The sequence below is a fragment of the Peromyscus leucopus genome, chromosome 8b, assembly GCF_004664715.2.
Source record: "Peromyscus leucopus breed LL Stock chromosome 8b, UCI_PerLeu_2.1, whole genome shotgun sequence".
NCBI classification, from domain to species: domain Eukaryota; kingdom Metazoa; phylum Chordata; class Mammalia; order Rodentia; family Cricetidae; genus Peromyscus; species Peromyscus leucopus.
In genome coordinates this window covers 59147516-59164090 of record NC_051086.1, presented here as the reverse complement: position 1 = coordinate 59164090, position 16575 = coordinate 59147516, and the positions used below count along the sequence as shown (strand labels likewise).

The 16575-nt window shown below is 52.5% G+C and overlaps 1 protein-coding gene across 4 annotated transcripts in view; it reads left to right on the top strand.

The window, feature by feature from the left end:
* The window catches only part of Rph3al (rabphilin 3A like (without C2 domains)), a 143756-nt gene that overhangs the window by 82380 nt on the left and 44801 nt on the right, over window positions 1–16575 (top strand). For all 4 annotated transcript variants that reach the window (XM_028866773.2, XM_028866774.2, XM_037201490.1 and 1 more), the window contains one exon: window positions 11589–11675. In XM_028866773.2, coding sequence (XP_028722606.1) covers window positions 11589–11675 — 87 coding nt within the window. The remainder of the gene's footprint in view (window positions 1–11588; window positions 11676–16575) is intronic.

Here is a 16575-nt window from a genome sequence, read left to right as displayed (position 1 = left end):
GTCTGAACAGTTCTAAGTGCCCAGGCTGGCAAGTTGGGTAGAGAAGCAAGAAGTGGCCTTTGGAGCTGGAAGGAGCTGATGAGGCCTCTGGGAAGGCTTTACCTTAGCCAGACTGGTTGGTGTGCAGTATGGGGGCAGGGAACAGGGGTGTGCAGTGAGTCAGGCCCAAAGGAGTCTGAGAAGCTTGTTTTCAGGAATCCAGGGCGGCATGGTCCTGTGCATCTATGTCGGTTTCCAGTCCTTGCTCACCCCTGAGGAGTCAGTGTCGTCCATTGCCTCCCCCTCTACACACCATGAGACTCAGGTGTATCCTCTTTGATGTCTGAAGCACATGAGTCCCCCCACCGGCTCGTCACCAGGAACTACTGAGCCCTTATCCCTTCTGGAAGGCTCTGGAACAGTACTGTTGAACTGTTCAATCCCCAAGTGGGGTCCCTGTCAGTAAATATAGGAACCTTCCATGTTCTTTCTCCATGCTATTTGAAATTTCAAAATATCAGTGTTTGATAATGATATCAAGCCTGCCCCACACTGCACACCTCTGTTCCCTCCTTTACTGTGTTCCTGTCCCCCACACTGCACACCCCTGTTCCCTGCCCCCGCACTGCACACTCCTGTTCCCTGACCCCACACTGCACACCCCTGTTCCCTGTCCTCCACACTGCACACCCCTGTTCCCTGCCCCCACACTGCACACCCCTGTTCTCTGTCCCCACACTGCACACCCCTGTTCCCTGCCCCCACACTGCACACCCCTGTTCCCTGCCCCACACTGCACACCCTGTTCTCTGTCCCCACACTGCACACCCCTGTTCCTGTCCCCACACTGCACACCCTGTTCCCTGTCCCCACACTGCACACCGCTGTTCCTGTCCCCCACACTGCACACCCCTGTTCCCTGCCCCCACACTGCACACCGCTGTTCTCTGTCCCCACACTGCACACCCCTGTTCCCTGCCCCACACTGCACACCCCTGTTCTCTGTCCCCACACTGCACACCCCTGTTCCCTGTCCCCCACACTGCACACCCCTGTTCCCTGCCCCACACTGCACACCGCTGTTCCTGTCCTCCACACTGCACACCCCTGTTCCCTGCCCCACACTGCACACCGCTGTTCCCTGTCCTCCACACTGCACACCCTGTTCTCTGTCCCCCACACTGCACACCCTGTTCCTGCCCCACACTGCAAACCCCTGCTCCCTGCCCCCACACTGCACACCCTGTTCTCTGTCCCCCACACTGCACACCCCTGTTCCCTGCCCCCACGCTGCACACTCCTGTTCTCTGTCCCCCACACTGCACACCCTGTTCCTGCCCCGACACTGCACACCCTGTTCCCTGCCCCCACATTGCACACCCTGTTCCTGCCCCACACTGCACACCGCTGTTCCCTGTCCCCACACTGCACACCCTGTTCCCTGCCCCACACTGCACACCCCTGTTCCCTGCCCCCACACTGCACACCCCTGTTCCCTGCCCCACACTGCACACCCCTGTTCCCTGCCCCCCCCACTGCACACTGCTGTTCCCTGCCCCCACACTGCACACCCCTGTTCCCTTTCTCACTCTCTTCCTATGCCCACTCTGCATACCCCCTGATTCTGTGGCCCACAAGAAAGAAGATAGAAACCCCAAATTCAATCTTTGAGCCTGGAGTGGGATGAGGAAGTTCACTGGGACCAGAAAGGGTTAAAAAGAGGACATGCAGAGCACTGTCCTTGGTACCCACCCTGGCCAGATCTGTCAGGGCCTCAGGTTATCACAGAATCTCAATGTCTTGATCAGATGCTCACCACAGAGCCACACAGGCACTGAAACAACCCAAAGCCGAATCTAGCCATGATTTCTTCTTATGGGCTGTGGGAATAATAATCAAGAGCTGGCACTGTTGCCTTTTTTAACCCTCCCCTCTGCTGGGGACGCTGTGGTGACTGTGAGTGGCAGGTGGAGGGAGGCGGGTTTTGGAAGCCTAGTCCCCAAATCAGCAGGATGGTGTCTGTTCGTCAGGAGAGGTAGGGTGGGGGCAGGGGGAGCTGGTACAGATCTGGGGGTTGCATGTGATCCCTACCTTATGGGTGGCTCAGATGGAGGGGAGCCTGCCTGGCTGATTCTCCTGGCTGAGAGGGGATGGAATTGCAGGTTCCCCAGCAGGCCATCAGGGTAGGAAACCCTTCTGCAGGTCTGTTTCAGCTGCCTCCTGGCTTCTGGCTTCGTCCAGGCTGTGATGGCTGTGTCCCTTTGGGCCCTGTTTGTGACAGTATTTGAAGGTGGTCAGGATAAGGTCTGGAATCTAGGTTCCTTTAACTATGTCCTGGTGAGTGGGAAGAACTAGGCTGGGCCCTCTCCCATATGAGGCTCAACCTTGTTTGTACCTCTGGATAAGATGTGGGGTTCCGGGGAGTCAGCCCTGCCTTAACACTAGGTGGAGAAGGTGGAGTTGGGTCCATGTAGTAGGAAAAGTGCCCTGACCAAATAGGCCTGGCAGCTGCAGCCAAAACCAACATCTATCTCAGACAGAACCAGGCTCGCATTCTCGTTCCCCATGGCTAAATTATTCAGATTATCCCTGGGTCGTAAGACAGGACCCCGAATCCCTACTTCACAGAGATACTCTAAAAATTAAATGATTCTACACAAAGCGGTGCCCTCGGTGCCCGGCACAGTATAAGCACCACACAAAGTGTTTAAATATTTATACCACGTACATCAATATCTGAACTGTATGTGTCAGGTTGCTTAGCAGTGGAGCCTGGGGTCCTAACACTGAATCTATGGCAACAAGACTGTTCTCCGCTCCTCTGCCTAACAAGGCTGGTGGTGCAGCTGCAGGTGGCTGGGAAAGACCTCAGGATCAGGCAAGGCTGAGCCTGCAATCAGTGGGGTTGGTGACCCAGTGTTACCTCCTGGCCTGGCTCTTCATTTGACCCAGTAAGCCAGGCTCCTGCTGCCGTGGGTGGTCAGCCTCACCCCAGCCTGCACAAGTCCAGACCTGGGGAAGTAAAGGGCAAGTTTTTCCCAAAGTGTTCGACATGTTGTTTGTTTTTCCGAGCCAGGGTTTCTCTGTGTAGCCCTGGCTGTCCTGGAACTCACTATGTAGACCAGGCTGGCCTGGAACTCAGAGATCTGCCTGCCTCTGCCTCCTGAGTGCTGGGATTAAAGGCGTGCACCACCTCTGCCGGGCTAGCATAGACTTCATTTAAAAGGAATTCTGGGGTTAGGGATGTCACTCGGTGATAGAGCGCTCACCACTATAGCACGCCTGAGGTCCTGGACTCCATCCACAACACAGAAGGAAGGGAGGGAGGGATGAGGGAGGCAAGGGGGGAGGAATGGGAAGGAATTCTGCTTATCTTGGTGCTGGGGTTTGAACTCAGCATCACACAAGCTAGGCTCTGCCACGTAACTGTAGCCCAAACCTTACTGCTAATATAGGGCCAGCAAAGTGGCTCATAGATAAAGGCACTGCCACCGTGCCTGACGACCTAAGTTTGGTTCATAGAACCCACGTGGTAGAAGCAAAGAACTGGTTCCCACAAGCTGTCCTCTGACCTTCATACCTGTGCTGGGTGGCTCGTGTGTGCACGCGTGCACACACGCATGCGTACGCTTGTGTATACACACACACACACACACACACACACACTGTAAAATAAAATAGATTTTGACTTAGCACTATTTGATTTACATTTGGCTGATACCTTCCCAGAAGTCTTCTGTGTGTAGATAGACTTCTGAATCCATTACACACACATACATATTTATACGGTAGCTTGCCTACATCAGGGTATGCTGGCTGTTTACAAGCTATTTTTTAACTTATTGTGTGCATCATCCCATTTCATTACCTACACAGCTTTGTCAGGGTTTCTTGTCACCTTTTCTGTTTACATCACCATCATTTTCAATACTGGCATGGCTCTCCCCAGAGCACACGATGACTTAGTCATCTTTTGTGGCTTTGCTTTCAAGCATGTGGGGTGAGTGGCGCACTCGGAGGCTCACACTTCATGTGGCCTGTCCACGTGCTGAGACCACATTGTGTGGCTACTGCTTTGCCCTGCTTCACTGTGGCGTGTGGACAGGCCTGTCCATGTCACCTGTAGTGTAGATGAATGAGACGTGGAAAGTGTCTCGTTCATCAGCTCCAATACAGTGGATCTTTTGAGAAATGACTGTGACCCTGTTTTCTAACATTGTGGGGTGGGGAGTGATGCTCATATATGTGGAGGTGCACTTTGTACCACAGCATGTGTGTGGAGGTCAGAGAACAACTCTCAGGAAGTGGTTCTCTCTTTCCACTGTGTGGGTTCCGGGACTACAGAACTCAGGTCGTCAGGTTTAGTAGCCAGTGCCTGCCTTTACCTACCCTACCTACCCAGCCACTGTATCATCGCATCCCAAGAGGTTTTCCTTATTTATAAACACCACCATGTCTCTTTGTCCTCAGAATGTCTATGTGTGTGTGTGTGTGTGTGTGTGTGTGTGTGTGTGTGTGTGTGTGTGTGTGTGTGTAGTTTTTAGAGACAGGGTTTCTCTGGGTAGCTTTGGTGCCTGTCCTGGATCTCGCTCTGTAGACCAGGCTGGCCTCGAACTCACAGAGATCCACCTGCCTCTGCCTCCTGAGTGCTGGGATTAAAGGTGTGCGCCACCACCGCCCGGCTCTGAGAATGTCTAAAACAACACCTTATATGCGATAGTAATCATGCTCTGAAGCACTAAGCACTTTCCAATACACTATTCTAAGCCGTTTGTCCCGTAGTCCCAACTGCTCTTGAGGCTGACACAGGAGAGATTTGGATACAGCCTGGGCAACCAAGCAAGACCTCTGAAAAATAAACAAACAAACACTGGCTGTTGTTTCAGCAGCACAGTTTAGGTTGCTCGGCCCTCCTGGTGTGGCCTCTGAGGTGATCTCACCTCCTGGGTTGATGAAGTACCACGAGCATGAGTCTCCACGTGCTGATTGACAGTCCTTAGAAGCCCAGCCCTTCCAGGTGTGTGCGGCCATTTGCCCCATTCTAAATGCTTCCAGACAGCTGTCCTGAGAGGTGCTGGGCCTGCTCTTGGGGCAGTTTCCTTTCCTTCCCAGCCCCTCACTCCGAGCAGCTGGGCGAGCACAATCCCAGTGCAGTGCCATGGATTGCTGGGTCAGGACACCCAATGAGAACTCACAGGGACCTAGGCAAAGGCACCGGGGTTTGATCTTCCTGGCTTTGAGAGCCTTTTTAATTTTTAATTTTATTTTTTTTGAGACAGGGTCTCATGTAGCCTGAGTTATCTTACCATGCAGTTGAGGATGGTCCTAAAGTCTTAATCTTCCTGCCTCTGCCTCCCCAGTGCTGAAATTACAGGAATGTTCCACCGCCCCTGGTTTGTGTAGCGCTGGGCGTGGAATCCAAGGCTCCGGGGCGATGGACAAGCTCTCTGCCGATTGAGCTCAATGCCTGTCCCTTGAAGGCTCTTTTGCCAGGCTCTCTGGCTCTTGGATTTGGTATGGCAAGGGGGACAAGTGGCATTGGCTTCCTGAGCATAACTGAAGTGAGTATTAGGAGGATATTTTGGGGGGACACCGGATCCAGCCTCAGGACAGATACTATACACATAGGCAGCCTACAGGCTGTGCCGTGGGAGTGCTCTTATGAAGTAAGATGGGGAGCTCTGATGCCTGCCTTAGCAAAGGATGCTCTCTGTTATTTCTTCTGAGGCCTGCCCTGCTGGATTCATGCTTCATCCCTTAAGAACAAACCCCTCCCCCACAGCCAGCAGCGCCACCTCCTCTGGGGACCCCACACTACGTGTGCCTTTCCCCGTCTGACCCCCCAGGGTCCCCCTCCTCAACACCACGGGGCATGGACCTGGCTCACGCTGCTACATGTGTGTTTCTGTGCCCTGCATCCCGGCACTTGGGCATATTCCAGGGGAGACCACATCTCGTCTTCTAGGCTGTGGTACTAAAGGGAGCTCCCATTTGCTCCTTGGTGTTTTCTGCAGATAGTCATGTCAGGCACTGGGAACAGCAAAGCAGGCAACAATAGACCTGGCCTGTGCCCTGTCTGACAGGGGTGTCTGGTGGGGACAGTGACAGTAGCCCGTCTCACACAGCAGAGGACAAACACATGACCTTGGCCGAGGGAGGAAGAGGCTAGTGCCCGCAGTGGGGTTTCCACTGGGGAAGACAGCAGAGAAGCCCACCTCGAAGAAGTGGTGTAAGGGACATCCTCACAGGCCGGTGAGGAAGACCACGTGGTCAGAGGCGTCCCAGTCAAGGCCACAGCACGTAGGAAGATCCCGGGGCAGGCGCAGAGCAAGGACGAGGCACTGAGGGAAAAGGCCAGTGTGGTTGATGTGCGGAGTGGAGAGAGCAAGGCTGTAGAGCAGGAGACAGGTAAGGACAGAGGCCAGTGGGGGAGAGGGGTCCACCCTGAACATCCCTCAACGTGCGGGGGAGGGGGGGGGGCTTCACTCAAATGCAGCAGGAAACCTCTGAAGGCCCTTAGGCTGGCAGGGGTAGGAGAAATGACATGTTGCAGAGATCAGTCAGCTGCGTGTCATGAACTAACTGGGGGCCTGGCTGGTATGGGGGGGGACACTGCCGTGGGGCCCATGGTGTAGGCTAGGCATGGTGGTGAGTGTGGATCGTGCAGAGGTGACAGAGCGGGAGTTCAGACGCCATTTGGGATTCCTGGGAAGGGATTGCTGAGTGGGGTGAGAGATAGGATGTGGGTACCTGCTGGGTTGGGCTGTGCTAAATGTATCTTCCATTGAGAAGGATGTGCCGGCAAAGGACTTCATCCTGCGCTGTGCCAAGCGCCTTCCTCGATCTTGACAGTGTGGCACAGGCTGTCTATTTCCACAGATGCAGAGGGAGGAAAAGTAGAGGTTAGAGGAAGTGCAAAGGCCAAGGCTGCCTCCAAAGGGCACCGTCTGCTTCTGGCCTGCCCAAAGCCCATGTCCTATTGGCCATCATCCCCAAGCTGGCCCCTTCCCTGTGTTCTAGGGGCTGGAACACACATCTGCAAAGGGACACACGGGTGGATCGAGAAGAGTGACACAGGACACGTAGTCTGAGGCGTTGTCGCCTCTGATCTGAGTCAGGTGTGATTTCGTTAGCCCTGATGTGATCGCAGGCTGCAGGCTGCAGGCTGCATGAGGCAGCCAGACCCCCAGAAGCCAGTGTTCCATTGCAGAGGGCAGTTCTGCTCGTGGGAAGCCCATCTGGGCAGGAAGCCAGTGGCTTCCCCCAGGCCCAGGCTCCTCTTGCCTGTTGGAGAGGCTGGCTTACTCTTTCTTGCACAGCCTTTCTTTCGTCCATTCTTTTTAAATACTGGCTGCTTAATTTTCTGTATTGGAATCTGAAAACAAAGACTAAACTTATAAAGGGAAATGGAAATGGTTCATTATGTCCCTCTTGATCTGAGATTTAATAGAGCAGCAATTCTGTTTGAAGTGGAGCATGTCATCTTTTGGTAGGCCCTAGTCTCTAAGGAATACCCGGCTCCCCCGCCAGCCAGGCATGCTTCAAGCATGTGAATTTGGCCCAGCGATGCCTGGGACTCCTTGTGGCTTCCCTCAGTGGTGACTGTAGCTTAGCAATAGGGCTGTGCACACGTGGGTGGATGGGTCCCATCCTGCTACCTTTCTGATCCCCTAGAGAAAACTCTAAAAGGCAAAGGGTGGGGGAGACAAACGGAGGGAACCCTCACTTCCACCCTCTCTGCCCGACGTAGGATGGGAGTGGCTTTCTCTCCACCTGGCTACCCAGTCTTGGTCGGAACCTAGGGAACAGGCAGCATTGAGCTCTCTGCTGGAGAAGGTGGGGGAGTGCATACCCCGGGATGGGTGGGCCACCTGCCCCTCTTTTCCTCCTCCTACACCTGACTAGAGCTCACCCTGCTGTCTTGGGTCTATGCCACTTCTGTCTGCAGACTCTGTCCCGGGTCTGTGGGTGGAGGGCAGGACAGTTTGGTGGGGGGGAGCTTCCCTGGACCTACAGCATGGATGCACCATCTATCACATGGTTTAACAAGACATGTGCACCCCATCCTTCAAAACCCTGCCTAGGGGCCAGTGAGATGACTCGGCCAATGAGGGCATTTTCCAAGCCCGCTGCCCTTGAGTTCAGTCCCTGGAACCCACGCGGCAGAAAGGAGAGAACTCACTGCCCTACAAGTTGTCCTCTGATCCCCACACACAATAAGTAAGTGTTAAAAATTTAAAAACAAATAGCCCACTTAACGGACACCCCCCTCATGCTTGGTGCAGCTGAGCCGCCCTCTACTTGGGTAGGGTGACTCCTGAGAAAGCCCCGGCACTTCATCAGGTACACGGTACCACCTGGCCCTGCCTGTCCGTGTGTGCCACCCAACCTACGCTGGCATCCCATACACACTGGGCATATGGATGGGCAAATTTTGCTAAGCAAATATTCTATCACTGAGCCTGGTCCATAATTTCACTTTAAATGATCATCCATGGCTGCCGGATCCTATACCAAATGATGGAGAGCTTGAGGAGACTCAGCAGGCCTTCAGAACAGGGTACAACAGGTGCCACTAATAATAACAGTGCTGGGCATTGAGTGCTTTTTAAATACGGGTTGCTTTTCATATGAATTGCGGCTAATCCTCAAAGTGATGAATGGTGAACTCATCGTAGACATGAGAACTCTGAGGCTTAGACTGGCTTGGGTCGCTCACCCAAGAGTCCACCCAAAGGCTCAGCCCGGCTTGCCCCAATCAAAACCTTTGTCCCAGCATCATGACCAGCTGACTGTGGGAACCAGGAGCAGGGTTATAGGAACATCAAATTGGTGGCTGGGTGTTGGGTGGTGTAGGATGGAGCATGAACGACTCCAAGTAATACCAAGGTTTCCAACATGCAATGCAGAGAAAGACCCAGGCCTGGGTGGAGGCCACTAGGGACTGAATATTTGTGTCCCCTAAACCTATAATCTGATGCCCTCACCCAATAGGATACTTGGAGGTGAGGTCTTTGGGGAGTACTAGAGTTAGAGGCAGTCACAGGGTTGGGCCCATGTGCTGGGACTGGGGACTTCATAAAAGGAGAAAGAGACCAGAACACTGTCCTCTATCACTTGGGAATACTCTAGAAGACCGCTACCCATCTCCCTTCCCAGCAGTATGGAAGAAGCTTCTGTGGCTTGAGCCAGGAGCCATGGTGCATTCGTCATATCAAAGTGAGCTGATCTAGACAGGGCCTGAGGCTGTACCGTCCTCTCCCTAGGGACAGTGACCACTAGGCTGCTGTGGGCTTGCAGTGTGCCCGTGGAGGCTGCTAGGCTGTGACAGAACAAAGGGCAGAACCAGACTGGCCAAGAACCAGTCTTGGGGCATGTGTGGGTGTGCTCTGGCTACACCCCCAACCCCAGTGAACCCAGGTCTCAGAATCAGTCTGTGCTGTGACTCTGACCATAGCCCAGGTCCTTGCTGGAACAGAGCCAGCCCTCGATTGCTGTGGGTGGCATGTGGACCTGGGGGAAGGGCTGGATTGCTCTGCTGAGCTCTGGAAGTCGACGCTGCTTGGTGGCTCCCAAGAAGAACCATCTGCAGGATCTCAGAGCCTCTGTTTCTCCATCTTCCCAGGGATCACATCACACACCTCCTCCACACTTTGTGGCTGGGGTCACTGTACCTGGCACACATAATTGCTCCATAAATGGTGGTCATTGGTATTTTAACCACGCCTGATTTTTCAGGAGCATGGTCTCATTCAACAGCCTTAGGAGGGCAGAGCACTCTGTATTACAGGGTGAACTGTAAAAACAGCAGCAGGAACCTCTGGCCTCTCTGAGGCCTATCCCAGAGATGGTGGTCTAGCACAGTGGTTCTCAACCTGTGGGTTGCCACCCCCTCTGGGGTTGAATGACCCTTTCACAGGGGTCGCCTAAGACCGTCAGAAAACACAGCTATTTACATTATGATTCATAACAGTAGCAAAATTACAGTTATGAAGCACCAATGAAAATAATTTTATGGTTGGGGGGTCACCACAGCATGAGGAGCTGTATTAAAGGATCACAGCATTAGGAAGGTTGAGAACCATTGGTCTAGGAGAGCTAGACCAATGAGCTGCCAATCCCTGGAGAGGCTCCAGCCCACAAAGATCCCAAAGCCAGGCAGGGCTGGCACTTAGGTGTTTGTCCCTCTAAAAGACCCTGAGAGCTGAGGACACTTCCAGGGAGCAGTCGGCAGCTCTGAGGAGACCTGCCTGTATGTTGTGCTTGACCACAAATGCTGCAAACTCAGCACCTTCCTGAGAGCCAGTAAGGAACCCCTGTGCCGCCTGGGACCCGAGAGGGGACCTTCCTGCCAGCTCAGGGAGACAGGACCTTAGACCAGACTCCATTTTGTTTCGACAACCAGAGAAGTGACCTTGGATGGTGGCCAATCCATGCCCCCACGAAGGTGTCATAGCTTCCTTTCCAAGTGTGCTGGCTCCCACCACTCCTGCCCAGCATAGGCTCCGCCCCCCAGTCAGGCTGGTGACACATGCTTGGAGAAGCCAAGTGGTGACATTTCCCTCTCCGTGGAGAGATGTGTCTCTTGCTCAGTTGGCAGCCTGCAGGAAAGGCCAAACAACAGACCTATCCCACCGCCGAGGAAGCCCCCACCCTGTAGGGACAGGAGCCTCTCTACCCTCCCCGCCCCCAGGAAAAAGCCGCCATTGCTGAATCACACACCCCTGGTAGGCTGAGAACCAACCTCAGTCCCCAACAAGTCCACCTCTGCCTCCCAGTGTTTATCCTGGCCTTCCCCACAGTGACTTGTTGCTGTGTCTCTCGGGGAAAGTGTGTGTTTAGATGTTGGGATTTAAACAACTCAGCAGAAGGAAAAGCACTGGGATCTGTGGTCTGCTATTTATGTCTGGAGGGAACAAGAGGGGGTGCTCCAGAGCCATTACCCGGCCAGCTCTCCTATGCCACAGACCTTGGACAAGGTCTCAAGTCTTACACCCTCCTCTCCGCACCTCTGCAGCGGGCTTACCACCTCACTGATGAGGTCCTGGAACCCGTTCATGAGAAACGTGGCACCAAGCGTGTGCTTAAGCCGTTGCTCATATTTCTCACCGTGGTTCCTAACCTGGCAGGCGCACATGGGAGTCTCTGGCCTGCTCCTAGGCGAGTGTGTACTTTCTTTGGGAGAGGACCATATTTCCCACCCACATCTGCAGGTAGCCGCGGTCCGCTGTAGGGAGGCAGAATCTCCTTCTGTCTTGTTTGCCTGGATCCTCCCCAGGTATTAGGCATTTGGGTGATTTCCAGTTCTTTCCGGCTGAACACGCTGGCATTGTGGAGATATGCTAGCTGATTTTTGATGTGGTCCCCTCAGAACAGAATTATGGGATGCGCAATCTGTAACATGGAGCCCCATCGATGAGACAACTAGATTACAAAGTCACCCACAGGTTCCTAGGTGAGCTGTGCTTTGGGCAGCCCGGCCCTTAGCTCAAAACAAACTACACTCTTAGAAGATGCCAGAGTATCCCTTGGGGGCCCACTGCCCTGGCCCCACAGCCCAGGAGGAAGCAGCCAAAATACTGACAGGTCTGTGTCCCTCTCTTTTGTAGAAAGTCTGCACCAAATGCGGGATCGAGGCCTCCCCTGGCCAGAAGCGGCCTCTGTGGCTGTGTAAGATCTGCAGTGAGCAAAGAGAGGTAGGCCCTGAAGTGGGCTGGGCTTGGGCGGGCAGGGTCCACTTGTGTTGGAGTGCTGCTAGGAACTTCTCCAGAGGGAAGGTCCTGAGGAGGACTGCCCAGGATGTCCAGGGAAGGAGGGTGGGAAAGAAAACCTGCCAGCTTGCCAAGCCCTCACTCAAAGAGGTGAGAGTCAGCCCTGCTCTTGGTCTTTGGGAGCCTATGGTTTCCATGGATAGCCTCCCTGTGAGGATGTGTACATGTGGCTTTGGGGGGGACTGTGACTGGAGTAATAGTTACCTGAGTTGAACATCTGAGCACGTGGCACTACACTAAACTGCTTCCATTGTCCAGTCATTTCCCCTTTCACACCCCCCTCCGGTGGGTGTCATTCCCATGCCCCCCCCATCTCCCGCCCAGTGGGGGAACACCTGAGGCCAGATAACCTTTGTATACTGAGCTAAAGGTGAGGGAGATGGGCTGGCGATTGAGTGCGGCCAAAGCCTGCCATGATACTGCCACCCAGAGCCCTTTCCGATGCCGGTGTTCTGTGGGTCCAGCTCGGCCCCTTTCTGGGGAAGTAAGTCATTCTTGGCCTGGAGGGGGTGATCAGGCCCCCAAGGTGGTGGCAGATGTGTAGGGCCTGGAACTGCTTCTCCTTCCCCCAAGCCTGGGTGTTCCTGTCTGTCCAAGGTCAGAATGGAACCAGAGCAGGCCAAGGCAAAGGGAAGCTTTAGCTTTCCAGAGGTGGTTTTGCCTTTTGAGTTATTTCGCTTGACACTTTTTATCTGAGGGTCTATAAAATGCTTTCTGTTCTGGAAAATTCTCAGTCCTACCATCCTTGGATATCTCTGTGTGGTCACTCCATCTTCCTCCTGGGCCTCTTCCCGGCCCATGCTCTGTGCTCCTCGATTCTTTGGCGATTCCTTTTGCTGGGTCCTTGGGTCTCCTGGGAGCAGAGCCAAGCATCCTGGGTGTGAGGCGAGCATGGCCCGGCCCTGCTGTGAGGGCAGCTGCCCTTTCTGCTCCAAGCATGCTTCCTCTCACAGGTCCCTGACTTGGGACTGGGTCCTGCTCTTTGCACCCCTCTCTCCCAGGTGAGAAACCCTCTCTCTATCCTCCTTTTTAGTGACTTGGCTGTGGTCCCCCACCTCCTGTGGGAGACTTTAAGTTCTCATATCTAAGAAGAATGATCTCCCAGCTGTCTCCACCCACTGCTGGGCACTGAGCTCCATAAGCAGGCATTTGGACACTCAAAATAGCAAGTAGCTAGGCATAGTGGCGCACACCTGTAATCCTAAACACCCAGGAGGAGGCAGGAGGATCGTAAGTTGGAGGCTAGCCTAGATTGCCTAACAAGATCATATATATAAATTTTTTTTTTAAAAAAAAAGAGTAAATAGTCAAGCCTCTGATCTACTGAGGTATACATCTTGGTTTTGAGCACAGACAAGCTTACATGTTGCTCTTAAAATAATTCCACCTGTCATTGCTGTGCATCTAGAAGACAGAGGTGCGGGGCCTTGATGTGTGAGCTAGTGTTTAGACCTCCCTGGAGGGCCCTTGTCCCCAAATGATGATGATGATAGCCCTTCATGGAATGGCTTGGGGGGGGTAGCAAGCTTAGGAAGTGTACAGACCGACTGTCTCACGCTCCGTGTTAGAGGCTGCTCCTTCCTCGCAGCCAAGGCCCCCTCTTGAGCTGAAGTCTCTCTAGTCTTCAAGGGACCCTTTTAAAATACAGATAAGTAGCCAGGAGGTGGTGATGCACTCCTTTAATCCCGGCATTTGGGAAGCGGAGGCTGATGGATCCCTGTGAGTTTGAGGCCAGTTGTGTCTGCATAGTGAGTTCCAAGACAACCAGAGCAAATAGTGAGACCCTGTTTCAGGGGCGGGTGGGGAGAGCAGATAAGCAAAGAGGAAATTTCTCTAAATAGTGTCTCTTGAAGAGACACCTCTGGATAAAATAATGGTCACAGGTGAGCAGGGCTGTTGGCGGTCAAGTTGCCGTGGGGGGAAGGAATTAGATGGGAGGAAAAGAAGATTCCACCAGCTGGATCAGCTCATCACGAGTTGATGAGCTGCACATGTCTACGAGTCCTGTTCTGGACAGACAGAGGGACATAGGGAGGGCCTCTTAGCCCATCCTAATCTCTAGGGTGCCCCAGTTCCAGAAAAGTCTAAAATAGCTTTCAGATGAATTTTCTTATCTTTCCTGAGGCGAAGAATACGAGGCTGTGCTTTACGCTATCAACTTGTCCTTGAATTTTAGAAGCCGATAAAGCTTAGCAAGATCAAAAAGGTCCCCCTCTGTGGCTCCAGGCAGTGTTGCTCGGACACTCGCTGCAGGTGAATGGGGTCACTCACGGGGTTGTGAACGTGCCTGTGGTTTATCATCTGTGGGTACCATGCCCACATGCTGGAGTCTACTGTCTGGTATAGGCAGGGAGTGGGGGCAGGGCAATGGGTTTCCTGATGCCTTTTTTCTCTTCAAGAAATACCTAATCATAACAAAGAGATAGAGAGAAAGGACATTTAAACGGTCAGGCTCTAAGCACTGAGTGTAGCTGCTTTGGAGACTGTGATGGGAATTTGGAATTCTGTCCGGCGTCGGAAGGCAGGTCGTGACAGAAGATCTTGGGTTGCTGATGGACGCTCTTGTGCCGCTCTGCCTGGGCACTCTTACCCCTCTCCTCCTGGCTAGCTTCCATCAGCGCTGGCTGTAATTGCAAGTCATTTCTCTTGAGTGGGTTGAAGGCTGGCTGGATGTTCTAGGCGGGCAGCTTGGCGTTACTGTCTGTCTAACGCACGTGAGCAGCAGTGTGAATCTCTGTCTGTCAGATTTTGAGTTTACCACCTAATGCATTCATTCACATGGGCATTCGGTGCATATTTATTAAGCATCTTCTATATGCCAGGTGAGACAGCTCTTATAATGAGAAAGAGGGAAGCCACAAACACAGGAAGGTCCATCCTGTAACTTCACAGATGGTGATGATGTGATCCAGGGAAATGGGGGGAAATGGTAGTGCAAACAGTGGCCCCTGTTTTTTTTTTTTTTTTTTTTTTTTTTTTATGGGGACCAGGCAGTGGGGATCACTGATGAAGTGACCTTTGAGCAAAGTTCTGAGGTATACTTCGTGGCTATGGAGGGAAATCATTGCAGAGGGTGAGGGAGATATGAAGTGTGTGCAAAGGCCCTGAGGTGGGTGTGCGATGACCGGGGAGACCAAGGTGAAAGGAGCAGGGTCAAGGTCGAGGAGAGGAGGTTAAAGGTGCAGAGGGCAGTCAGATGGTGGCATTTTGTACTCCATTGTAGAGACTTTGGCTGCTATGGTCAGGAAAACGGTGGGTCTTAGAGGATCTTGAGTATGGAGTGACATGTTCTGACCTCATTTAGGGGATACTCTGGTTGTTGTGTTATATAAATTGTAGGTTACAGTAGCAGAGTGTTTTGTTCTCCGTTTTTAATATTGCTCAGGGTGCCCAAGTTATCTCTTGGCAGCCTTGCAAGTGTTCACACACACACACACACACACACACACACACACACACATACATGCACACAAGCATGCACATGCACATAGAGAGATGGAGGACATGCACTATGTTGGCGGCACACACCTGTGATCCCAGCAATTGGGAAGTAGAGGCAGGGGGATCAGAATACAAGGCCAGACTAGGCTTTATGAAGCCTTGTCTTAAAAAAAATAAAATATATTTCACTGGTTTTTTTTTAATAACAATGTGGACAATTGAGGGATGCTGACAATACATAGAAACGTATAAAGAAATACACACAGAATCATACCCTGACTCTAGAAACGACCACTATTAACATTTTGGTATATTACTTCCAACCTCTTTGTTGTTTTTTTTCCCACTCTAGTCTGTTGACACTGTGTTTTAAATTAACATTCCATTCTAAGTTATTTCACAGTGTAATCAAAAACTCTGTGGAGATTCTCAGTGGTGTTCTGTCTCAAATAGCTGTCTCTCCAGTTTAGGACACGTGAATTATGTTTTGTTTTGTTCTTTAACTTGGGTTTTTTGAGACAGTAGCTAGCTAGCTTCAAATTTCCTATGTGGCTGGGATTAAGGATGACCTGGAACTCCTGTTCCCTCTGCCTCCATCACTTAGATGGTTTCCATTTTTTCTCTAACTGGTACCTATGTGTCGTTCTTTGTCTACAAGCCCTTGCAAGCTGGGACAGAACTCCCACCCTGGTGCATGGGTAGCCAAGAGTTGGCTGCGACTCCCCACCACCACCCCACCCCTGCCCCTGCCTACAGTGTAGATTACAACTCACAGGGGATTCCTAGGCCAGAGAGATGCCTCAGAGGATGAGAGAGCGCCACACAGCTGGGACATGGCTGCCCAGAAGAGACGGTGGAGAAGAGATAGAAGCCATGCTCGATATGCAGGAAAAAGTACAGGCAAAGTGGAAAGAAACAAAATGAAAGGTATTATCAAAGTATATTATTAATGGTCTATGAAGTTCAACTGGACTCTAGCCATTCCTACAGCAGTGAACTTGGCAGTCCCTAGAGGTGGCCACAGTGGTTGCCTTGTCCATTACATATAGTTTTTTTTTGTTTAATTTCCTGGTTGGTACTTCCAAGCGTCTTGGCAAATATCTCCTGTTTCAGCTGTCACTTGAGATTCTCCTGCCTCAGCCTCCCAAGCACTGGAGTTTCACAAGTATCCCAGGCATCCCTCACGGGTCTCCAATCCCCCTGTGCCCCGCAAGCTGCTGATACCTGCGTGCAAAAGTTATAGAAACAAACTAGGGCACAAAACCAGGCCCCGGGGGCCTTCATTTGATGCACTCGGGAAGGGAGGAAGAGACCAGATAAACTCCAAGGATGTGACAAGCTGAGGAGGCCCAGGCTGTCCCATGCAGAGGACAAGACTCAGTGT